This window comes from Tachypleus tridentatus, chromosome 11, assembly GCF_004210375.1.
Source record: "Tachypleus tridentatus isolate NWPU-2018 chromosome 11, ASM421037v1, whole genome shotgun sequence".
NCBI classification, from domain to species: domain Eukaryota; kingdom Metazoa; phylum Arthropoda; class Merostomata; order Xiphosura; family Limulidae; genus Tachypleus; species Tachypleus tridentatus.
The window spans coordinates 48,202,082-48,228,902 of NC_134835.1; the positions used below are offsets into that span (position 1 = coordinate 48,202,082).

General features: G+C 32.5%; 1 protein-coding gene across 1 annotated transcript in view; it reads right to left on the minus strand.

The window, feature by feature from the left end:
• Positions 1–5,100: 5,100 nt before the first annotated feature.
• Positions 5,101–26,821, minus strand: part of LOC143232108 (uncharacterized) — a 114,454-nt gene continuing 92,733 nt past the window's right edge. Inside the window, exons 5-7 of the mRNA XM_076467185.1 lie at positions 25,654–25,784; positions 21,747–21,905; positions 5,101–8,809 (exon numbers count right to left, since the gene is read on the minus strand). Coding sequence (XP_076323300.1) covers positions 8,795–8,809; positions 21,747–21,905; positions 25,654–25,784 — 305 coding nt within the window. The 3' untranslated portion in view covers positions 5,101–8,794. The remainder of the gene's footprint in view (positions 8,810–21,746; positions 21,906–25,653; positions 25,785–26,821) is intronic.

A 26,821-nucleotide genomic window follows, 5' to 3' on the forward strand; every position in this document is an offset into this window, starting at 1 on the left:
CTGTTAGTTAGTTAGTTATCACTATTAGATTCCATCAAAGAACATAGAGCCGCAATCGCTTGCGGATTCTTCAACAAGTATTTAAGTGAGTAGGTTGTTAGCCCACTGCACCGAGCCGTCCCTAATTTAGCAGTGTAAGACTAGAGGGCAGGCAGCTAGTCACCACCACCCACCGCCAACTCTTGGACTACTCTTTTACCAACGAATAGTGGGATTGACCGTCACATTATAACGCCCCCACGGCTGGGAGGGCGAGCATGTTTGGCGCGACGCGGGCGCGAACCCGCGACCCTCGGATTACGAGTCGCACGCCTTACGCGCTTGGCCATGCCAGGCCACATCTCTACTGTAGCACACTGGAATCATTAGAAACTTACTTAGAAAGAGTAATGTTTAATATCTCTACTGTAGCACACTGTAATCATTAGAAACTTACTTAGAAAGAGTAATGTTTAATATCTCTACTGTAGCACACTGGAATCATTAGAAACTTACTTAGAAAGAGTAATGTTTAATATCTCTACTGTAGCACAATGTTTAATCTTTAAGTTCAGTATAGATGTCTGTAAAATTGAATTATTTATGAGAAACCGGAAACTGGGAGATCATATAGAACGCCAAACAAGTATCAGAAAGGACAACATTCACTAAATGTTGCAGGAATTAGCAGTTTTTTTTACACACGGTAACATGCTAGAAACAGCACATTCAACCTATATGTTACGTATTATCTCACATTACATTCTAGCTCGAACTCCTTTACAGTGTACGAGGTCTCACATTTTAAGGCGTTCGTCGAAATGAGTATATTGCACTGTGAATTCTTGTAACACCTTTCTTATTTTGCTTACTATTGCCAAAAACAAAGTTATTTTAGAAGCTAAATATTCTCAAAACTGTGATGATCTTGGTATGTGTTTGATAGGATTATTTTATCATCCCCCGCCAGTACAGCGGTCAGTCTATGGATTTACAACGCTAAAATGGGGAATTCGGTCCCCTCGGTAGACTCAGCAGATAGCTCCATGTATATTTACTATGAGAAAACAAACACAATATTTTATTGGTTCTTGTATGAAAATTTCTAACGTGTAGAACAAAAATTCTGAGACTTGGTTCTGTAATTGTATTATTACCACGTCAATTTGATGCATGTTAGGGTAAGAGAGGGGCAACATTTTTGTAATATCTTAGTATGCTAAAATACCTCCAACTGGATCTGGAAATGTGTCGCTATTTTAAACAAAAGAGGAACGAAATAGCTTTATTGGAGATAACCTTTACTCTTTACAATTTGTTTTACTTTGTCCTTACCGGGATTTTCCCATAGTGATAAAAGTTGTTAGGAAAGAAGTTACAAAAACAACAACAAAAAGTTGAAAATTTGAAAGTTACTTAACGATGTAATTTTGTCATTACGTTTCTATGGAGTGTTTTCATAACACGGTTAACACGAAACACAGTGATGATAAAGGAAGCAAAACATGTTTCTAATTATTTTACATGAAAGTCTTTCGGTTACACTAATTTATACCGTTCAATTTGCAGTGTATCTTAAGGTTTATCTGTTAAGTTGACTTGTTTAGATAAAGTGCAAGGTTTGGGTAAAGATAAATGTGAAGAGCTACCCATAAGTAATTTTTGATCACTCAATATTCAATTAATATTCTGCAAATGAATTATCAGTTCCAGAAGGAAATTTACAGTTTTGTATATGAAAATATCTGTGTAAAGTATATTTCACATTGAACAATGTGCAATATTAGCATCGTAATTAACGAGATGCTTTCTTATGTTAGTTTTTGTTTACTTTTATCGCAAAATTACACTACTTGGCTTTTACAGGTGCAAGATAATATAATTTTAAAGGAGTAAATAATGCAAAGTTTGTTTATATGTGAATACTATTTAAAATACTAAATCAATGCAAAAATATTGTTTTTTAGCAAGGGCACTCAACTGATGAATCAATATATTAGAATGTTTATAAGTTTTTATTCTACAGCACATGCTACTGGTTAGATCGCTATATTAAATTAGTTAAACTATTTACTGTGTGAATTTTTATTTCTGTTTTGATCTATCTAGAAGCTTGCTTTGGTAATAGATTATAGATACTAATAAATATTATTTTGTTCATAATATAGGCCCTCGCTTGCTCAGAGGTAAGTCTGAGGGGTTATCATGTTAAGAATGGGATATAAATACCAGCAGTGACCAGATCTCCGATAACCCGTTATAGCTTTGCGATTAACAAAATAGTCACAATGTGTAAGATGAATTTGCAAAACAAATTTTGTAAAAATATCAAGTCCTTTTTGCTCAACTCCTATTGTTAATTAATATATTTTTGAGTTAAATACCATAGCCTAAAAAGAAAATGTAATCATATTGACAGTTATAGATAAACATATTAAAATTAACAAAATCTAATATATTTTTGTCAATGATATACTTTAGTTTTCTTCTGTCATTTATCTCGTTTTTTTAGGAGCCTACCAGTGGTTTAGCAGTAATTCTCAAGACTCATAAAGCTAAAAATTCGGTTTTCGATAGCCGTAGTGGACACATATATATAGTGGACACATATAAACCCATTACTTGAATTTGTGTTTTACTCCAATGAAACAAAAACATTTTTCATTTTTTCTATTTTAATATTTTTGAACGTAGATTACGAAAGGTTAAAAGGTTGAATACTTCACTGTTGTAGAGCTTTATTTGGGTTAACTAAAGAGCATGCTATTCAATTAAACAAGGGCTTCCTGGGTCAGTGATTCAAACGGATTTATTTCACGTTTTTAAACACTTTTACTTGTTTATAACCGTTGATAAAAACCATTGATATTTAAAAACTGTTCCACGAAGAACTAATCAAACTCATTGTCATTAAAAAAACAGGTAATTTAAGTAAACGTACCATCAAAGCTATATAAAAAATGGACAATGGTTAGGAAGGAGGTGCTATGTCCACTGGGTGGCAGCACAGCTGTGCGTGTTCTAAACTACGAGCTTTCAAGATAAGGCGAAACACGTTTACTGTAATCAAAGTATGATGGTGTGACAATATATTACACAAGATCGAAATACTATATCACACCGTGTTCCTATTCGTGAACACTGCTCAAAGGTAAACGCAATTACATCTTGTAGTTGCATGCCGGTTTCTGATTGGTTGATTAATCCACATCTTCTGCTGTTCGTGGACAATTGAACGAGAAGAAAATAAAGATCAAAGTTACGAGATTTAGATGTAAAAAAAACAACAATTTTTATAAATATTTCATAACATTAATATTTTGTGTATAAACTGATTATCATACTTCTAGTATTGCACTTCATAATATATATATTTTCATCAATAAATCTCTCATTTTTTTACTTCTGGTAATTCGTCAACTTATTTTACTCATTGAAATGTAAACCGTAAAGTGCACAATAAAAAAAACAACTAATATTCTAATTTCAGAGTTCAAAATATTTATTTAGTTTTACATGTTTAGTTAAAGCAGCTGCACAAATGTGGTAAACAAATTATGTAGAGGCAAACAAACTAAAGTTCACTACTAGAACTTAAACGTTTACTACCCTTACTCAAGCGTAAATTATATCATGACAAGATTGAAGTTTGACTGGCAATGTCATCCAAGTTTGATCAATATTAAAATGTGTGGTAGAAATTATAAACGCGACATCTTTCGAGTAAATTTATCGTTACTTCTCTAGGGTAAGAATATTACAGCTAGTTACCAGCTCTCACAGTTCTAAATGTTGGTCTATGTAAGCATCATTAATTACCAGCTATTTCTCCTAATGACGACTGTGTATAAATAATTGGCTAAATCATATTAGATTCTGTCTAAATGGGTGTTGTTCTGAATGTGTACAAGAAATTATGAGAAGAACTTCTTGGTTTGATCTGAGGGTGAACTGGAAGTCTCGAGTAGTCCTTCTCAACACTGATCTGTATCTACCGATTTGAGAACACAGAACTGATCAACCATTTTCAAAATGGTAAATGGTTTGTAAACTAGTTTAGAAATTCAGAAATTTTGTTAAAAATGGTAGAGATAGTCAAATCGAACATTTTATAACGATTTACTAATCTAGTAGATTTGTTTCCTTCTATAACGATTCACAAATCTAGTAAATTTGTGTTATTTTATAACGACTCACTAATTCAGTAAATTTGTTTCATTCTGTAACGATTCACTTATCAAGTAGATGTATTTTATTGTATAACGATTTACTAATCTAGTATATTTGTTTTAGTTTGTGACAATTTACTAATCCAGTAGATTTGTTTCATTCTATAACGATTCAATAATTTAGTAGATTTGTTTTATTCTGTAACGATTCACTAATTTAGTAATTTGTTTCATTTTATAACCATTCACTAATCCAGTAGATTTGTTTCATTCTGTAACCATTCGCTAATCCAGTAGATTTGTTTCATTCTGTAACCATTTACTAATCCAGTAGATTTGTTTTATTCTGTAACGATTCACTAATTTAGTAATTTGTTTCATTGTATAATGATTCACTGATCTAGTAGATTTGTTTCATTCTATAATGATTTATTAATCTAGTAGATTCGTTTTATTCTATTTATTCAATTAGAAAAAATAAATCTTACTGAGTGCGAGACTCAAGTTACAGACATTTCTGCTCGTGAATCACTAGTTTGAAGATAAAGTTCACCATTGCTAAGATTTGATATAAATAACTTTCAGTTCGAATTAATATAAACTTTCCTTGGATTTATCCACTATAATGTAATTATTTTGATAGCAGAAAGTAAACAAACGAGACCCAAGAAGGTAATGGTAAAAGGCAACAACATGATAATCCTTTCGATGTAATCGTATAAAGGATTTATATACGATATGTTTTTGTTTTGGGTAATTTGTTTCAAATATTTTATTCTTTTAAATTTTGCAATTCCACCTTAAACCATAATTTAACACTGAATACACAGGCCTGTTAACTTCGTATAAGTTGTTTTGATTTAACAACGGATCTTTCATAATTCAACTACGTACATTTCGAAAATAATATTCCTTTCTATCGCGTAAGGATTCTTTATAAATCGGGAAGAAAGTAAAAACTCTTACTTTGATCAAATTATTATTTCGTTTACCACATTGAATATTTTATATCATTATGTTTGCTATATTTGCATTCTAGAACGATGGATAAGATTCTCACGTTGAGATTGGTCGAGAGAAATCTATAGCCAGTATTGTCAACATTTTAAGCATAAGAAAATATGATCCGATTTCAATGAAAATGATTTATTTATGTAAACGTACATACGACGATTTGCGAAAAATCTGTATGTAACGGAGAAACATGGACATCATTTGTGAATTAAGCGTATAGGAATTAGTGTAAAAGATGTAAAAATTTCAAGACAATAAAATTACTCCAGGCCTATGTTACAGGTGTATTTCATTGTAAGTATGAAAGAATTGTTGAAACCTTAACGTGGTACTGTTCTAAAGTATGCACACACATGACTATTTACTGTGTAAGATTTCAGAGTAATTATTTTATACAACATGCTATAAATACTAATTTGGTACCAAATTCATTACCCACGGTAAACGTTGAGGATGAACTACTGGCAATGTCAGCATTAAAGTCCCTTTGAATTAGATTCATATTTTAAATGATTGGTTTCATATTAAAAAAGTCATGAGAGCTGAATCATCGACACACAATTACGTACGATTACGTAACGGAATAAAACACTCATGTATCCGAAACCTTTTTTATGAAATACATAACATTACACAGTACAATAGAAAGAGAAATCGACATTTCTCAATTTAATTATCATCTCATAATCAAAATCTAGTTTCAATTTGCGACTTTTGTGTTCAGTTAAGCTCAAATTTCTGAAACTGGAATTCGGCACTTCTCACGTGTGAAGTACAATAGATATTAAATCTGGAAAATATATAAGTTGTTTAATAGTTGTAATTTTCACGTGACTGAGATTAAAACAGTTACGTACATACTCTTAATCTCCTTTAAATTTCAGGCCTGGCATGGTCAGATGCGTTAAGATGTTCCATTCGTAATTTGAGGGGCGCGGGTTCGAATCCCCGTCGCACCGAACTTGCTTTCTCTTTCAGCCGTGGGGGGCGTTATAATGTGACGGTCAATTCCACTATTCGTTGGTAAAAGAGTAGCCCAAAAGTTGGCAGTGGGTGGTGATGACTAGCTGGCTTCACTCTAGTCTTACACTGCTAAATTAGGAACGACTAGCGCAGATAGTCCTCTAATAGCTTTGCGCGAAATTTAAAAAACAAACACATTTTATTTTATTATGGACGTTTTTTTACTGATATATAACTCAACAGGTTTTTGGGTTCCTTGAAATAATTTGATACACGATTCTATTCATTTCGACTTAAATTAATACACAATGTACTTGAAAGCTGAGAAATACATTTTATAACAAGCCTAAACTATGCCAGGTAATTATCTGAACAGTTACTCATAGCCAGGAATATAATTCACTCAGAAATGGAAATATATGTGTGAAAATAGAACTAAAGTCATATTCTTAAAACTTCAGCTTTCCATCTTGCTCGAGGAAGGTTTGTTTTGTTTATTTGCTCTTTGACTTTCACGAAAAGCTACACGAGGGCTGTCTGCGCTAGCCGTCCCTAATTTAGCAGTGTGAGACTAGAGTGAAAGCATGTAATCATCATCACCTACCGACAATTATTATGTTATTCTTTACCAACGAATAGTGGGATTCACCGTTACATTGTAACGCCTCCACGGCTGAAATGGCAAGCTTGTTTGGTGTGACGTGGATTGGAACTCGCAACCTTAGGGTCGCGAGCCAAGCTTCCTTACCACCATACCAGGCCTATGATATGGTGAAATCAGTTGTTTTAAAGTTGCACGGGTAAGTGCCAGAGGCTCAACACGTGTTAAATATGGCGTTGATTACAAAGATAATAAGCAATAATTAGCTACAGGGAGGGTACATATCAAGTATTTAGCCAATGACCAGTTATAGTGGGCTAGTCTAATCGAACTGTGAGATTTGTCAGTTATTCCTATAACGCACCCACGACCCGAAAGTAAGAACAAGTATATATCTCAAGTAGATAACAGTTCAGGAAGAAAACAGTTCAGATTTTCATAAATTATAATATCATAGAGTATTTCTCTTCAGCACTCTAGATATCTGTAGGAGATTAACTGTTGTCTTTACAGACGAAATGAATATCTAGATATGAACAAATTATTTACTGAATATCAGGATAATAAAAATAGTCGATATTCTGTTCCGTTGATGTCTAGAAACTGAACGATTAACTTCTAGCTCAGGCCATTGATATTTAAGTGAAGTAATAATAAAAATATTTATAATACCACGTACTTAAATATTAGCTTTTAGGACTAAAACAATAGCATAAGTTTCTTAGAAAATATTCTATTTGTTTTCAAGGAGCAAGGTCTCAGATTCGATTATGTAAAACGTTTCTCAGCGTGTAAAATTGAGTTAGGTAACCTAATAGGAAAAGATGACTACACAAGGGTACATTTTAATTACTTTAAAAACACAGAAAGTAGTAATTCAGGAGAAGGCTTTGTTAGAATATTCATCGTAATTTCAAAAAAAGATAAGTCATGTTATTAACTCATTAGTACCTCTTCACACTGAAGCAAAACTGAACAAACACTTTGTCAGCTGTTCAAGTTTCTTCTAATGTATAAACCTTTCTAACTTGCATTAAAGAACACACACTGATGTATGGCTGAATTAGAACACAAGTAGTTGTAGCATTTGCACAGCTTATAAGCATTAGCTTTGGGTAAATATACTACATAATGATATACAGAAATGTATCTGAATTGGAATTTCTATAGGCTGTTGTCTACAATACAAATCTAAAGATTTTGAAGGATTATGCGACTGTTTTATTTTTACATTTTATTATATTAATATTTTTGGAAAACATTTACAAGACTGCAGATCTGGCAACAATTCAGAAGTTATAATATTTGAAAATATTTATTTTCAGGATTCTAGATATGTGAGGGTTAGATTCGTGGACGACATTAGTACTGTTTTCTACAGATAACTGCAATAGGCTTAGGGTATTTGATGACTAGATCAATTTGAAAATGACTAACTTAACATACAGAGTAGATGATTTAAGTATAATATAACCATGATTTGGTATGTTTAGTGGTTTACCTAATTATCAGCAGGGGATAATATGTTTATTTCTTGATTAAGCTACATTGTAGGTACTCTGGTTGATTGATCATTAGGAATAAGGTGTTACAATTTTATTTTGTCATAAATTTTCAGTATATGCAACAGGTTATCTGGACATTTTATGATCAGGCAAAGACATAATACGAAACAAAAAATATGATTAGATAATACAAAATTTTTGTTGTATTGCATATTGTGTGTTCAAGTTAATTACGTGGTTTATTATTCAGAGTTATAAAGTAGATTGGCTATTTCACTGCTCTTGAAGTTGTAGTAATTGTTTCACATTTTTCAAGGTATACACAGATTCGACGATCACCATGGTATTATGAGAACTAAAAATGCTATTTCGAAGATACTTTTATATCAAAGTTTTAAAAATTTGTTCACTATGAATATGTTAATAGATATAAAGCTATCTACTTTCCTTTATCATGAAAATTTAGCTTAATGACAACCACTAAAGGACTGTTGTTTATCCTGTCGATACTCTGTTCAGTTAGTTCTGCGCTAATCATGTCTTCTTCTGTCCACCTTACTCATTCACTTTGTTTCTCGCTGTAAAAAGAAAGAATTATCGTTTTAAATTATAGTAAACTTTTTAAGTGTCACTCTCGAAAGAAAAAAAATATTAATAGATTAATATTCACTGCTAAATATGTGTTATTTGATTACAAATACGAGGTAGTTACACCTGTAAAAAAAGAATTAGTTATTTACTTACATAATAATACATAGTAATGAATTATTGACACCTCATCTTAAATAAGGGATATGATTACATGTGTTAATGCAGGTCATTACTTGTATGTTTTATAGTAAAAATGTCCAATTTCCTTCAAAGGACCATAAGTTAAATGTAAGCAAAAGTACAAAGTAAGGCATATTTGATTAAATTAAATTATATTAAATGACGTGCAATCAGAATAATTATTTAACATTCCGAGCTAAAAGATAACTAACAGTTACAATGGAAGCTGCTGTCACATTGTAATTGATATATAATGACAATAAAGCTGCTGTCACATTAATAATCTAGACAATACGCATTACAGTAATTAATATATAGTGACAATAAAGCTGCTGTCACATTGATAATCTATATGATACGCATTACAGTAATTAATATATTGTGAGAAGAAAGCTGCTGTCACATTGATAATCTATAAAATACGCATTACAGTAATTAACGTTTTCTTCACCCTGTATTTCTTCGTTTCTTGTGTTAAAATTTGGTGCATTTCACATGTTACAGTTATGCAAAACACACGTTTTTATAGTGGTAGTACATATATATATATATATGTGTTTAAAACATGTTAATAGAGACACTTAACTAAGTTAAAAGTTATCTTTACGGCTCAAGCTATGATACACTCATGTTGCGTGAATGATGTCAATATTAATCAGTTGTAAGTATGGTTGACTTATGTACTGTAGAACTACGTTAATATCTCTCATTCCACAGGTTATCAATACAACAGATAAATCTAACACCTTTTTTTTTCTCCTTGCAATGTTAACACGTTACGATGATTCACTTTATTAATATAACTATAAACTCCATCATTTTCTCTTTTTTACAGCGTTAATACAATGCCATGCTACAGGTTTTCATTGTAACAGTAAAGCCCACTGTATTATTTTGCTCACTCATTGTAACAGTAAATTGTACCACTTTATGCTCCTTACTACCTTAGTACGTTACCGTCTTACAGGTTATTAATGTAGCACTAAACTCCACAAATTTCTGTTGCTTACTATGATAATAGATAATAAACTGTTATCAGTGGAAAGGAAAATTGTTTGTGGTTGAGAGGTAAGAAAGTAGTCAGCTTTTAGCTAGTCTGTAAAGAATTAGGGGGCTACAGCACGCTAAGCTGTTATAAAATGATTGCAGTGTGTGGTTGACGTTCTGGTTCAGAATTGTGGAGATTACAATACCTTCTGTGTTTAATGATACGTTGTTGTCTGATATACAGAAAAACAGATGCAAAGTCTGAGAAGAAAGGGACCTATTTTGCGTGTGTTGATAAAGGAATATAAAAGACAGGAGTTTAATGAAAGAAAAAAAAAAAGGAAGATGTGAGAGAGAACGAGTAAATTGAGAAAGGCAAAGGAAGAAAGCAAAAAACAAAACCTGGTTCTATTGGACTTGCTATTGATTGTAGTAATAGAAAGGACTAAGTACATCCTAAACAAAGATGATGGATATAGTAAAAGAAAGTGGAGAGAGAGAATATTTTAATCTCAAAAAAATGTTATTTGAAATGAAATTCATCATTACGATAATAATCGAAACTCAACAAAAGTCGAAAGAAAGACAGCTGGATGATGTAGTGACGTCAAGAAGGAGAATAAGTCCTCGATATTTTTCTTATATTACTGTTTGGTTTCTGACGGTGACTCAGCTAATTCTTACCGGTTATAAACTGTATGACTCATCGTTATGATAATTAATTCCAGCATGGATGATAAGTGGAATTTATTCACAGAAAATCAATTAATAAATAAATGTAGAAAGATAGTTATAACTTATAGTAGCAGTTATAAAAAAAAGAAGAGATATATTAAGTTTTAATTAAGACTGGAATTACAACAGTTGAATTTTATCATTCTTAAAAAGTTATTTTAGTAATGATTCAGAATTTTCTAAGATAAAGTTTTAAATCAAATGTTTAGAAAGTGAAAATAAACATTTGGAAATAGAAGTTGAGAAAACAAATTTAGAACTAAAGTTAAAAGAGAAGCATAAGAAAAGAGAATGTTGTGTGGAAGACAGGGTACTTATGGTTACAAAGTACTTATGGTTATAGGGTACTTAGGGCTCCTGTGCATGAAAGAAGCACTCACCTGCAGTTGCCTAAATTTTGAAAAAGCGATATAGTTGTTTTTCATTTTCAAAACACAGAGGGAGAAAATGTATGTTTGTCATAGGTGATGAAATTAGCTCCTGTATTACCTGGAGAAGCGCTAGCAGCTTACAGTAAGACGAATTACTGTATGATAAAGTATTTGTTTGTTGTTTTTGTTTTTGGATGTTGCTCAAAACTACAGAAGGGCTATCTGCGCTATCCGTTCTTAGTTTAGCAATGTAAGAGTAGAGGGAAGGCAGCTGGTCATCACCACCCACCAACACTTGGGCTACTCTTTTACTAACAAATAGTGCGATTGACCATTACTTTACAACGACCCCACGGCTGAAAGGGCGAGCATGTTTGATGTGACGGGGATTCGAACCAGCGACCCTCGGATTACAAGTCGAGTGCCTTAACCTGCCGGCCATGCCGGGCCAATTGGAAAATAAAGTGGAAAAATGAATTATTAAAGTATAATTAACCAAGAGATGAGACATTAGATTTAACATTGCAGCAGGAGGTTTTCAGTATAGAGCACCACCAGCTAAGGCCACATATAAATATCAGCCTTTTGAAGATGATATAGCCATAGGGGTGGCGGATGATATCCCTCATCCAGGTTTGTTTGTTTTTTAATAGAGTAGAAGGTGTCGGTTTGCAAGATACGCCTGGATCATGTAGTCAAATATGCGAGATAACAGGAAATCTCTATAAGAAAGATAGGAGTTAGTGAAGAAATCAGTCATCACATAAAAAATAATGAAGAGTTTTTAATTGCCATTAAAATGGGGAATACGGATCGAGAACAAATAATTAAGTGGCAATTAGAAGATGAAAATTTAGATAAATGCACAATAAAACTGTGGTTGTGGAACCGGAAGTAACTAAACCGTGCGAAATTATTATTACTGACGGAACGGTGTGCTGAAGCGTAAATGTAATGAGAACGATGCTATAGACAGCAGTGATCAGATAGCTCTCCCAGTGGAATGTTCACTGATAACATTAACTAGGGCATGAAGTAATACTGGTAAAATATTTAGATAGGATCAGTGAAATCTACTAGTGGCTGGGTATGTTTGGAAATATCAAGAGATATGTAAAGAGCTGCCTAACATGTAGGAAGGTAAGAAAATAAAAAAAGACCGATGGTTAATTTTTCAGTTATTAATTAGCTTTTTAGTTCCGTTAGTGTCAGTAGTATGGAACAGTAACAGATCAAGGAAATAATATTGTGACAATGACTGATTCTACGATTAGAATTACAAAAGATTCAGATTCTATGGAAGCAGAGAACATAGTGAGAGAGCTGATAGTGATAATCTCACGGGTTGGGTTTTCTGAATAATTGTTATCATATTTAAATAGCAATTTTTGATTGAAAATAATTCAAGAATTACGGAAGGCGACAGGAATAACACTAAAACATGCTAAAAGTAATAACGCAGTAATAATCCTATTGATTGTGTTGTGTATTATAATTTATTTCGGAATAGTCTCCGATTTATTATGCTACGTATTAAGATTTCAAATAGCCAGAAATTTTAATTTTAATTTAGAAGTTAACTGATTGTCAACAGGTATCAACTTTATTATGTTTGCGAACACGATTGGCACACACAATTTTCTTTCTTAACACAAATATATTGTAATATACAAAGAACAATACAATTTATAATAGCGGTTATAGCAGTTTATTAAAAATATTGGTTTATGTATAAGAGTTTCACAAACTTACAAATTATAAATTAGCCTTCTATCTGGTCTAGAAATGAATATTTTATCGACGGTCCAGGTCCACAACGAGCAAATTAATTGTAAGTTGATATTGTTACATTTCGCTTAAGCTAGCTAGCTGTCTTTTCTTGGCTAGCCCCACACCGTTTGCAAGCTTATTTTTTACCGATGAAGATATTTAATGTACTCGTAGAGATACTAATGTCCGAAGTTAATTCATTGAACTTTGTAATGTTCGAAATATATAAACGTATCTGGTCAAATACGTGTAGTTTTTCGATTAGTAAGCGTTTATTACAATTGTAGCTTCCGAAGTTTATAGTATGCTGACTGTAGTGACGAAAAATAGTTTATCACTGCGTCTTGGCACGTCGCTTTACTAACTTTGAGGCAAAGTTCTAGAAAATTCATTTGACAACAATACTAGCAATCACATTGTTGATTCTTACAAACAACAATTTTCTACAAATCCAGAGAACAGGCGAGACTTGAGCAATACACATTTAACAATATACGTCACATGCATCAAACTGAAACAAATGCAGACATTGAAATACATGTATAACAGTAAATTGGTACATGATATCATCTATTGCTACTCCCTTCCCCTTCGAAATGTTGTTGCTCCTTACTGGTAGATAATTCTTCCTGTAGAAGTTGTTAATTTCCTATAAACTAGCAGTGGAACTAACAATTTTTATCAAGGTTTTGTGAAATTGTTAATTATCTATGACACAATGAATCTATAGTTTCTGCAGAAGACAACAAGGCTATTTACTACTTTCTTGTGAGGCTCTGGACTTCTGCCAAAACAAGATTATATTTGTCGTACGTAAAGCATGAGTAGATTTTCCGATCGCTTTTCAGTTGCATCGATTAAGTGTTGGTATTGATGTCATTAAACATGTAGATTAACATCCAATAAGATATGTCATGGTCACATTACGTGCAGTCAAAATTCTAACCAATCTATCGATAGTGTGTGCTATACAATGTTATGGCCACAGTTTGATTTTTCACACATTTTGAGCAAGAGAAAATTGCTAACATCTACTTGATAAAGGATTATCCACTATATAAAGGAATAGTCTTTGATGTTTTTGAGCAAGCGTGGTAACACAGTATGAATCCAACTTTCTTCATCTATAAGAATCCTAATGTATTGATACCTGTTTTTGGTTATGTGTAAGACTTTTTTCTTCAGATTGAGAAAAAGTACTCTGTGAGAAACTTCACCCACCCAACAATGGAAAAATATCTCGTCAGAGTTTTCGTACAATTTACAACAAAACCTCTGTGAAAACGTTCAATCACTTCACAAGGGAAGAACTATTATACGAAAGTCTTCATCCACTCTTCATTTCACCTACAATAAAAATACTCTCCGAAAAAATTCAGCCACTACACAATAAACAAAATACTCAGTGAAAGAATTCACCCGCTCCACAAAGAGCGAAATACTCTGTGAAAGAACATACCTGTTCTACAATGAACAAAGTACTCCATGAAAGAATTCACCTGCTCTGCAATGAATAAAGTACTTTATTAAAGAATTCACCTTCTTCACAGCGAACAAAGCACTCTGTAAAATAAGTTACCTGCTCCACAATGAAGAAGGTACTCTTTGAAAGAATTCAGTTGCCCCACAATGAACAAAGTACTCTGTGAAAAAATCACCTGCTCCACAATGAACAAAGTACTCTGTGAAAAAAATCACCTGCTCCACAATGAAAAAAGTACTCTGTGAAAAAATACATCTGCTCCACAATGAAGAAAGTAATCTATGAAAGAATTCACCTGCTCCACAATGAAGAAAGTAGTCTGTAAAAGAATACACCTGCTCCACAATGAAGAAGGTAGTCTGTAAAAGAATACACCTGCTCCACAATGAACAATGTATTCTTTAAAATAATTCACCTGCTCCATATTAAACAAAGTACTCTATGAAAGAATTCACCTGCTTCACAATGAAACAGTATCTGTGGATAACTACATTAAATTCACAATGAAAAAATATTTGATATTTCGGTGATGAACACCGCAAAATAGTGGATCCAATAGAAATAGTGTTCGTGATAAAAATACCGAAGATTGAAGATGTTTATTTCCATAACAGAATAATTAAGAAGACAACAGAAAAACATGAGAACTAGACATGTAGTTAAAGGTGATCTTTTTTCTCACGTGTACTTGATCATCTGTATAAGATCATCAGTTCCAGTTCTTCGTGCATACGAAGATTATACTGTCTCTTCCTATTTGTTCCACGTGTTTTTCCTTTCCATGATCAGCGAGGTGTAACTAATTTCATTATGTCTCCCTTATTTAAGTTGCGACCGGATTGGATGACAAATGCCTGTGTCAGACCAACTTTAGGAAGTGTCAAGTTACTTTTGTTATTATCCTGTACTTTCGAACTTCGTGGTTCTCGAACTCGTAGTTGTTCCGTTTAATTTTTGTTTGCGACTTTAACAAAGTTTATAAGTATTATAAAAAATGTAGATAATTTAGTTTTTTTTACTTACTTACTTTTCATGCTATCTGTAGTCAGGGAGAATCTATTCATTTCTACATTATTAGAATTTGAAGACATATTTCTAATACGTTTTGTATACCTAGATCTATTCATACTTAGACCTTTATATGAAGAGAAATTTTTAAAAACTTTTTATGGGCACTGTGGTAGAAAACGTTTTTAAGATATGAATAATCGAAATTATTAATCAACTGTAGTGACGAATAAAAATAATTATATTTATGTAAATACGGTTACTAATTATAAAGAGCTCTACATTTGAATTAAATTACACATTAATAAAAGTAAGAGTGAGATAACAGAACATTGATATTGCAAGTTTGTTCTATAACATCGCATTATTTAGACAGAGATCCCCTAGTGGCAAAGCAAAAAGTCTGCAGACTTACATCGTTAGAAAATAGTCCATTCCGTAGCTTAATTACAAACAAACAAACAAATATATATAACGAGGCAAAATTAAACGGAAAATGGTTCCTATAGCATTTTGGCTAATATTTATGGTGATTTAAAAGTATAATGAAGACGTAATAAAATTGAAAGCGCTGAGTTTATCAAAATCATTCAAATAACACTTATACCACTCTCATGTTCACTATGTTCACACATGAAAACATTTAATCGAATAGCACTTGTACCACTCTTATGTGTACGATGTTAACACATGTAAACATTTAAGATATTTGTTATCGTTAACTTAGACTATTAGGCACGCGAATTTTGAAAATCTAGTTTATCTTATAACGTGAATATTTAACCAAAAGTTACCTCAATGTCATTAACGTGAAGATACACCACCGTGTCAAAGGTCCATTACACTTCGTAGGAACGTTTAACTGTACGCTCTCTATTGGTGATCATTTTCAGATTCGTGGTCTGTTTGTTCAACACTGTAATTTTTCATTATAAAAATCATTTGTAAAAGACTACTATATCAAAGTCAGAGCAGCTATATTATCAATTTTTTAACTAAACTCCCTGTGCTCGTGAACGTAAGCTTCCAGGATCGCGTTTAAGCAAATCGAATGCACAGAGATCTGTGGAAACACAAACATCTGAATCCACTGGTTTGTTGGAAAAGGGATAGTTTGAACATAGTTTCGCTCTCTATGTTGTGGACTTTGATTTGTGACGTGGAAGTTTAAGGTGACGGCATTCTGGCAACATTAGGAAAAAATATATTTCGCGTAATTGCTATTCATATTTCTGATAGCAATTAGACTTCACCTTTGCTTTAATATTTACCCCGTGAAGCTTAAACTTTCCTTGTATGAGAACCCTTCTGCAACCATAAAACTCGAAGTAAAACGTAATTTACGTTTTCTGTACTGTGTTGAATAGTCCTTATCGTCTCATGGCCGGTAACGGTTTCTTATTGTACGTTGTCTAAAGTTAGAAAAAAAAAAACTTTCAAATTCCAAGTGCATATTTTCTCTCACCATTGTCTTGTGAGCAGCTTGTTCATTTCCGGTTCATATTTCTTTACAGAAACAAGATAAATCATTTTTCTCGGTACCTGAGCGATTAGTTGAGAAGTTTGGCAACAGAAGCAAAACTCAATACAGCGTGTGAGATGCTGTCTAGGTGATTCTATGTTCTCTAAAAATTGTGGTATTCTTCGTTATGTTATAGGTAGTTGTTTTGAAAACTTGGTGTCCACTGGGCTTTATATCACTCTTTTATTAATATTTCTGCTTATAAAAAAGTGTAACATATCTTTTGTTATAAGACTAAACATAGCAGCTTCCCACTTTCTGATGGTCTGGAATACACAGGTGTAGATGCTAAACATATTGTCTATGGCACAACGTACTGCATCACACGTGTCAAGTCACTTGTATTCACATATGTAAATAGTCTTACATACTATTATTAATTCTTCACATATATACAAAAAGATTGAGTTAGTTACAGTATAAAGATTTTAGAGTCTTACTACAGTGTTGCAATCCATTTCGTCACGTCCAGTCGTACTCTAGCTGACGAACGTGTATCTTGACAATATCCCTATAGCATAGTTTTCATTGTAAACGGCTCCGTCATAAGGATGTAATGTCTAAAGCATACTTCTTTAGCTTTGTAATGGCGTTTCACAGTTCTTCTAATGGTTGAGGACGATGGCTTCTCAGGACCTATTTAAACAGCCCGATCAAATAGAAATCCATACTTGACCAGTATCTCTCCTTATGGAATAGAGTTAATGCCCGTTTCAGCTTGAAAAAAGCGATGGTTGAAAGCACATGTGGTTGAAGCAACTTGAGTACACGTGAACTGCGTCTCCAGACAGAAATTTTTCTTGATTTTGCTCTGTACTTGATGGCTTTTACTACTGCCGCACTTTGTTTAACACGGTTAGGGTACTTTATTAATGTTCCTGGTGCTCCAAGTTAGTTCATATTCTTTCGTTTTTCCAATACTGTTAAGCACAAGGGATATCTCTGTCTTAGACATTTTAAATCTCCGATCTGAACGTAATGTTATGATGTCAGTGTATGACTAGTTCGCGTCAAAAAGAAGAGCTCTCACATTCTCACATTTCTTTCCCATGAATCAATTTTTGGTGTCATCAGTCACACTGCCTGTGACATTAATGCCATAATGTAAAACTAAATAATGCCATAATGTAATTCTGATACTTTTCGCTCCAATACGACTTTATGGTGGCTGTGGTTGTCATTTGACTTGCAAATTGATGTATTCATAATCTTTTTAATACAACTTATCCAACCCTTTATGTATTATTTTTATCTTTGGAAACGACTGCTTCCGAATACCTCCTATAGCAAAGGACTCTTAATATCAAAAGTTAGCCACGCAAAACTGGATTCCATATTGGCTGTACCAAATTTCTAAATTTTAAGCTCCGATTTTGTTTGGTGTATGCAGGACACAGGTGTTCATGAGTTGCACATCGCGCCATAACATGAATGTTGCCAACAGGTGATCCAAAGAGGCGTATTAACTATACCACATTTTTATTATTGGTTATAAAGTTTCAAAGCACTTTTCTTCAGAGTTTGAATTGCTAAGCATTTCGCATTTGTTTTCTGTGTTTATTTCACTGTCAATGAGTGAAATAAGAACCTGCTGAAAATAAAACAACAAATCACCTCTTGTGTTTACGTAACATTGTAATGTTGTACTCTCGAGAGCAATAAATCACCACTTGTAGCATTAGACCGTTATGTTATACCATAATGACATGCTCTCGAGAACAATAAAGAACATACACAGAAATAAGCCGATCTGAGCCCTGTTCCGAAAGTACTATGTGGAATTTATCAGCTTATGTATCGTAAAGTATTTACATCAAGAATTCCCCAAAGTAATAAGACTGCGCTTTGCATCACCAAAAACATTTATTGCAGTATATGGTTCAGAGCCGATATAATAAACATCTAATATGTTTGGATACTGGTCATACAAATTTTATCGAGTGCCTATAGAAAACGATACTAAAGACACTCTCCTTAATAGAGAATATCAAGGTGTTTGTTATTCGAAATTTTGTTGTATGTTAAATCCTTCAGTTAGTGTCATCAAAAAAAATAGTGGGACTATTATTTTAGCACACTAAACAACAGTTACCATACTTATTGTAACGCGTACACGTATTCTAACTTTTGTGTAGTAACTTCTTAAGAGATCAGGTATTTCTTCTCTCTTTCTATATATATATATACATATAGCACAAAGATATGTGTATCTGTCTGTTTGTACGTCATCTAACTAATCTCAGATCACTGCGTTCATCTCAATTAATTTTTGGGGGTAATAGTTTGGAACAAGGGGCATGTTAATGGTGGTTCGTAACCACTCCACTCGTCATTATTTTTTATCCAAGTTAACTTTAACTGTATCTACAGGTGGCGCCACGTTCTTACACTAAACCAAAACAACTTTATTAAAGAGGTGGGGAGTAGATATAAACGTCTTGTATATCTCAGAGAGTGCGTAGTTCTTAATGGAGGAATACAATAAAAAAGAGACTGTCGATATTGTTATAGTACACAATAGTATTAAGTTATATCCACTTAATACTTTCACCTGCGGTGTTTCATCTTCGGCTCGTTAGACGGTTCTGCGGGCACTGACCGTCAATAATTAATCACATGAAACACTGTGGAAGGACATTTGAAAACTGGATGATGAAATTCGGTAACAGAAACAACACATACCGCCATTAATTTGGCCACAATCTCTTCCAACAAAGTCACCTTGACCATCACACAGTGTATACTATGTTTTAAGTATATATATATATAGTGAGCTTTTAAAGTTTTTACAAAGATATGTGAAAAGTAATAAATATTGTAATAATACGTTATGTTATAAGTAAATTATGTGAGATTTAGGACTTTTGTGATTTAATTTATTATAATATCCACCTTTACGTTGTTTAAGTTCATAACCCAAACGGAGGACGTGTATCTCAACTTGTGTGTATATAAAGTAGAATTGTATTGTTCGTTTGTTTGTTTTGAATTTTGCGTAAAGCTACTCGAGGGCTATCTGCGCTAGCAGTCCCTAATTTTGCAGTGTAAGACTAGAAGGAAGGCAGTTAGTCATCACCACCAACTCTTGGGCTACTCTTTTCCCAACGAATAGTGGGATTGACCGTAACATTATAACGCCCCTACGGCTGAAAGAGCGAGAATGTTTGGTGCGACCGGAAAATAGAATTGTAAATACATCCTTTACATATCGTGTCTAAACTCTCATCAGTTCTTGCTAATTATTTTTATATCTATAATTATGCAGTCAAATATTTTAAATACCTCGTCTTATTCTTTACAGACTAATTGATTATATTAATTAAATATCTTCATAAATACTGAATCACGATGGATGATATAAAACTAGTATTCCTTATATCATGCAATCATATAGTATTTATGAAATGTAATGACAGATAGTTAGGAAGAAAACATATTGCATATATTTATACGCAAATTTTCCAGAGATGTAATTCCTCAATAAAATACATCCACCTTTCTGTCTTCTAGTTTGAGGCCAGATCCATGAAAAAAGGAACATTTTGAAATTTGTGACAGGGTGTGTGTTTCTTATAACAAAGCCACATCGGGCTATCTGCTAAATCCACCGAGGGGAATCGAGCCCTTGATTTTAGCGTTGTAAATCCTAAGACTTACCGCTGTTCCAGCGGGAGACATTTGTGTAAGTTCAACTTAAAATTTTGCTTTTGAATTATAAAGATAGCGTATTAGATATAGAGCTAATAAACACGTATAATGATAAGAATCGTAAGGCTAGTTTGAACAATAGTATTTGTTTAGATTATATTTTTCTCTTCTCAAAGTATTAGTATTGACTTAACTTTTGTAGTAAACAAAACTATCAGTATGAAAATTACGGTGGTTTGCTGGAATTTTAAATGAAAAACTAGTGATAATAGTTTTCAATAAAACTATACAAAACAAATAACTGTGAAACTACAAAGAATTCTCTGTCTTTAATAACATGTTACCTAAATATAAAAAGAAATGCGTGCTTTTGTACTTTAATATAATCGAAAAAAGCAGAAAATTTATAAAATTTACTGAAATCCAAAACAACAACAACAAAAGATAAATAAACTTTACTGGAATTCAAAAAAATTGGAGGACAAATGAACTTTACTGACATATAGATAAATGTAAGATAAATAAATTTTTACTGAAATTCAAAAAAAGGTGTAAGATGAACGAATTTTACCCAAATCCAGGAAAGATCCAGGTTTAACAGTAACTGTACAAGTTTTGGGCTTGCTTAAGATGAACAGGTCTGGGTTTAACGGCAACTGTAGATTACTTTGGGCTTTCTTAAGATGAACAGATCTGGGTTTAAGGATAGCTATAATTTGCTTTATACCAGTCATAAAGAAGTATGAGACAACATTATGATACGGGTATGGTGTTGATGGTTAGGTGGTCTTGAATTATACCTCTGAAAGCCTTGTCGTATTTTAGCGCTCGAGACTATATGGTATTACATGCATTAATTGAATACTTTGTGAAGAGACTATATCTCTTTTGTCTTCTAATGCAATGTAAATATGTTTTACATTTTTTACAACTTCCTAAATTGTATCTTAGCCTTTAACATACATAATTTAATATAGAAATTTCCACTCTTGTCATTTAACATACCAATTATTTTATTTGGAAGTTGTTACTTTTGAAGGTTTTGAGAATAAATTCGGTATTTTTTCAAAACCTTTCAGTATAGACCTAAAATTTCTTATTTCCTCTTATGTTATATCAAGCCAACTATAACTTAGGTACTGTTTTGAAGTAGTATGTGCTAAGCCTTGACACATCATTCTTTTTATGGTTACAGTGATCGTAAATCAACGGGAACCTACCGTCATTTCACCATTATAATGATTGTCATCTGCTGCCATATTTTCGTAGCCAACAGCAGTTTTACTCTCCCATTCTTTATAACCTGAGACATGTAGTCCCTCTTCTTCATCATGAAAACGAGACCCGTACCTTCGCCGCACGTGGTGTCTCCCGTAAATCTGTGTTAATAAAGACGTGTTGCTTAAAGGATTTTTATACTTAAATATAAACTTCTTAGCAGAAAAATTCTTTTCGTCTAATTTTTCAATTTTCATATATAATTTATGTTAGAAATGTTATATATTTGTCTAAAACGTCTTCTAAAAAAGAAGTATGTTATAAATAAAAATATAACGACATTGGCAGCACGAAAATCCGTAGATCTACGACGTTTTGTGAGATTACAGTAATTTTGGCAACTTTTATTCTATGACTTCCGCAGTCGCAATTCATAAGAGCATATAAAATAATCAAAGTGAATAATAAAATGACACAAATATAATCTACACTTAACATTATAACTACATATGATATCATATAATTTCTTTAATTGTCATAAAGTGATCATAAGATGATACAAACAAATTTTAAACATAACGAATTAGCTAAGTACGATATACACTTGTAATAGCCAAGTATCTGTTTGTTTGCCTATAACGCTTATTGTCTCCTGAACGATTAATCGTTAGAAAATAAAGTTATATCAAGTGTACATTATAGGAAAGTTATACATGTCTGTGATGAACGGTCAGTCTGAGACTTAAAGTTTATTTGTTTCAGAACAAAACCACACGGGCTTTCGTGTCGGCATTCTTACATGCATGATTTTATTTTACCATGAAATAAATTGAATTGAACTGAACACATCTTATTTTACACTTCTTATAGAAATGACAACTGTCAAAAACCGCTCACTTCTATGGCTGTATTTTCTTGCGTTTAGTAAAATTACAAGGAATGGTGGCATCCGACGCAAAAAAATCTTGAGCGCTCTGTTGTACTGGATGCACCCATTGCATCTAAACCCCGTAAAATTGTTTGTTAACAGTGCATTGCAGTCAGTCTCTTTTGCTTAAAAACAAACGAATGCAATTTTCTTCATTGAAATACAACATGGAATTAAAAAAGACGGTTGTAAAACGGCCCACTAAAGAATAATATATGCTCTGATCCAAAGGATTGGGTTGACAGCACATTTTGTATTTATTCATTACTATTTTCAGGAAAATTACCATTGACTTGTTTCAACAGTATTATGATGCCAGTATTACTTGATTTTTTAAAAAAATTCATAAAGCTATAGTATGATGACACAAATAGATTCTATATCTAGTCCACGCTGTTACAGCGGTAAGTCTATAGACTTACAACGCTAAAATCAGATATTCGAATCCGCTCGGTGGACTCAGCAGATAGCCTGCTGTGGCTTTGGTATAAGAAAACACAAACATATTCTTCATGTAACGAAATAAATACGTATGATGTTATCTAATTTCTTTAATTTGCGTCAAATATACATATTATACACTCAAATATATTTATTTACTATTTTGGTAAGCAAATGCCATGGAAACTGAAGTAGTTATTGAGTGAATATAATTTCAACTTAGCCGTAATATGTTACTGTTGTCCATGTGTCTTCCATGTTTCAGTTAAAATCAGGGTCGAACTAAGTTTTATTTTTAACTCATTATCGGTTGAGAACTTTTTAAATAATCATTTGTAGATTACCATACACGTTCATTCGTTCAGATGCTGAACATTACTGAACTCTTCGTGTATTTTTAAATATTAAGAACTGAAAATATTTGTGAGTGCTAAACATTTATTTCATCTGCGTTTCGTTGATTGAAACTTATATTTTAATAGAAAAACTCAAGAACTAAAAATCAAAGTTTTTCGAGTAACGAATGCAGTGTTTCAAGTACGAATGTTGGAGCGTATTTTACTATCAGTGCGCAGTTCATCACATATTGTCTTCTCCAGATTATATAATAGATTATGATGTAACAGGTGTTTTAATTTTACCTAAGTCTGGGGCTGTGAAAGTAGTTTGAACGTTACTAAAATGTAGAAAAGTATAAATTGAATATTTCAACGTTTGGTGGGTATGAAATATTAGCGTTGTAAGAAAAAATAATTCTTCTTGTTTCACATTTTCAAAGCTTTGTCTTAAAATATCGAATCATAACGTTATCCCTAATTACCGAAAATTTCCTTTTTAATCCAGATGTAGAAGTTTTAAGCATTTGAAATGAAAAGACTAAACTGAATTTAGAAACAACAACAATGTAAGAATAAAAGTTACTCACTGATTTAGCAATTCAACAATTTGAAATATTTGTTTATTTTTCATAGTCGTATTTATTAACTAGTTAGAAAATCAATAAGTATATGAATTTATACACCGTATCACTGATTTGATTGTTGTGGTGTTAGGCTGAGTTCTCAAGATGACTGACTTTTTGTTTGTTAAGAAGAATGCAGATACACATTGTTTTGTTACTAAGAACATAGCTGCACATTTTGCTTGTTACTAAGCACGTAGCTACACGTTTTATTTGTTAAGAAGAACACAGCTATACATTTTTCTTGTTACTAGCACGCCACTACATATTTTGTTTGTTACTAAGAGCTTAGCTACACATTTTGTTTGTTACTAAGAATGTAGCTACACGTTTTGTTTGTTACTAAGAACGTAACTACATATTTTGTTTGTTACTAACCACGTAACTACAAATATTGTTTGTTACTAAGAATGTAGCTACACATTTTTTTTGTTACTAAGAACATAGCCACATATTTTGCTTGTTACTAACCATGTAGCTGCAGGTTTTATTTCTTAATAAGAACATAGCTACACATTTTGTTTGTTACCAAGAGCGTAGCTACACATTTTGTTTGTTACCAAGAGCGTAGCTACACATTTTGTTTGCTACTAAGAACGTAGCTATACGTTTTGTTTGTTACTAAGCACGTAGCTACACATTTTGCTTGTTACTAAGCGCGTAGCTACACGTTTTATTTGTTAATAAGAACATAGCTATACATTTTGCTTGTTACTAGCACGTAGCTACACATTTTATTTGTTACTAAGAGCGTAGCTAAGCGGTTTAATTGTTGTTAATCGTGTAGCTACACAATGGACTACATGTGTTTTGCCCATTGCGGGCACCATTGAGCCTACATGAAGTGTTGTGAACGAATATTTGAATTTTAAGCTGAACTAATTCTCTTTACAAAATCAATATCCGCCTGCTAGTTTTGAAAACTCCACAACGTTTGTTTTGAGTATTCATGTACAACTCTTGTAAGTAAATACGCAGGGTAAAACGTATTTATTAAATTGAACTGTAAGGTACCTGTTGTTTCTGATACAAAATATTGAGTAAGTTAACTGTTTATAAACTTCTCTTTTAAAGCTGCGAAAAATAAATTTTATTTAAACATGTTAAATACATGGTGTTTAGTATAGTGCTGATGTTCTCACAGCTTATACCTTTACTTACCTTAGAAAAGAACTGAGGTGCTACATGCAGTAATGACCATTCTATTAAGATCACATTGAAAAATATGATGATCTAGGCTTATTAATGAAAGGTTCAGTGTTATATAGTGTGTGAAACAATGACTATAAACTGATGGATATGCATGCGTTGTGTTCAACATTATGTATAGCGAGAAACTGTGAAATTATCCAGTAAATAATAATAATAACGTTCAGCTTCTATACTAGGTGGTTCACAGAAAACGGCTTATCGTGGATAAAGTCAATGATGTTTGTTAACAGTTAAATAATCACATGAACGTTAATGTTCGCCGAATATCATATCTTAAGTTTGTCATGAACAAAAAATAGGCATAACCGTCTTTAAAACATAGTTTAAGGAACATATACACAATGATGTTCAGTTATGATTTACTCACAGCGACAGCACCAAAGAGAACTATGAAGATCAGGGAAGCTGTAGCTATCACAATGACAGCAATTATCCACTGAGGGATCGGAAGGTCTTTTGTCGTCTCAGTCTTTGGTGTTTGTCTTCTAATAGATACCACTGGAGATAACAGAAATCAATAATCTTTTTTTTATATGGTTGTAACCTACCAATTTACTTAGCAAGTAAAGTTTCAAAGAGACAACGACACTTTAAGTTCTCTGGCTGTTTGTGCCAAGTATGAAGATACGAAGAAATGAAATGGATGAAATCTATGAACTTTAATTATCTGTTACGTGTTTAGTCTATTTAATGGTTTAATGTTTGTAAATGAACATCTATTATTCTTTGAAATATGCAGAACTATATTTATATCGTATGTAATTAAAACACACGAGGAGGTAAACTTATTTATTTTTTCTCTCAATTCGAAATACATAACATTTATCGACTGTGAAATCATAACTAACATCACAGATACAACTAAACGAAGCTAGCTTTCGGTTTCCTTCTAGTTTTAGGGTAAACACTTTATGGAAAACACGAGTTCTTATTTTCTAATTAAAAAAATATTTGAAATATATTTTTGGTGCCAAATAAACTTTAATTAGTCCGAGTAATTCAAAACAATCTGCTGTAGATGTAATTAACTCATAAAAGTACAAGATATATTGTATAATTATTAAACTGTTTAAGTTATACAGTGCCGTCAACATCTGTATTTAGTGAAAGGATTAAGGATAGCTACAGTCAATATCACAATGTTACGCAACTGAAGCTACCATTCGCCATGCTGCTAGTTGTGATAAGATGTTTTTTTCTTATGGTCAACATTACAATGTAACACATCTGAAACTACCATTAATCGCATGCAGCCAGTTTTTCTTGTGCAATAGAAATATGTGGAAAAATAATTAAGAATATAACAATTAGTAGAATGGCTACTTTTTATTTTAATCAAACTTTAACTTCATTATTAAGTTATTTTGAAAAGCGTTATCATCCTATGAACTATATAAATTTTGATAGATAATCGTTAATATTTTTTGTATGGTGACAGATGTTTTTATAATATTCTACTACCTATAGTAATGAAATTGTAATAACAAAAATAGTACATTTGATTTAAAAGCTCATGGTATTCTAAGTTTTCTATT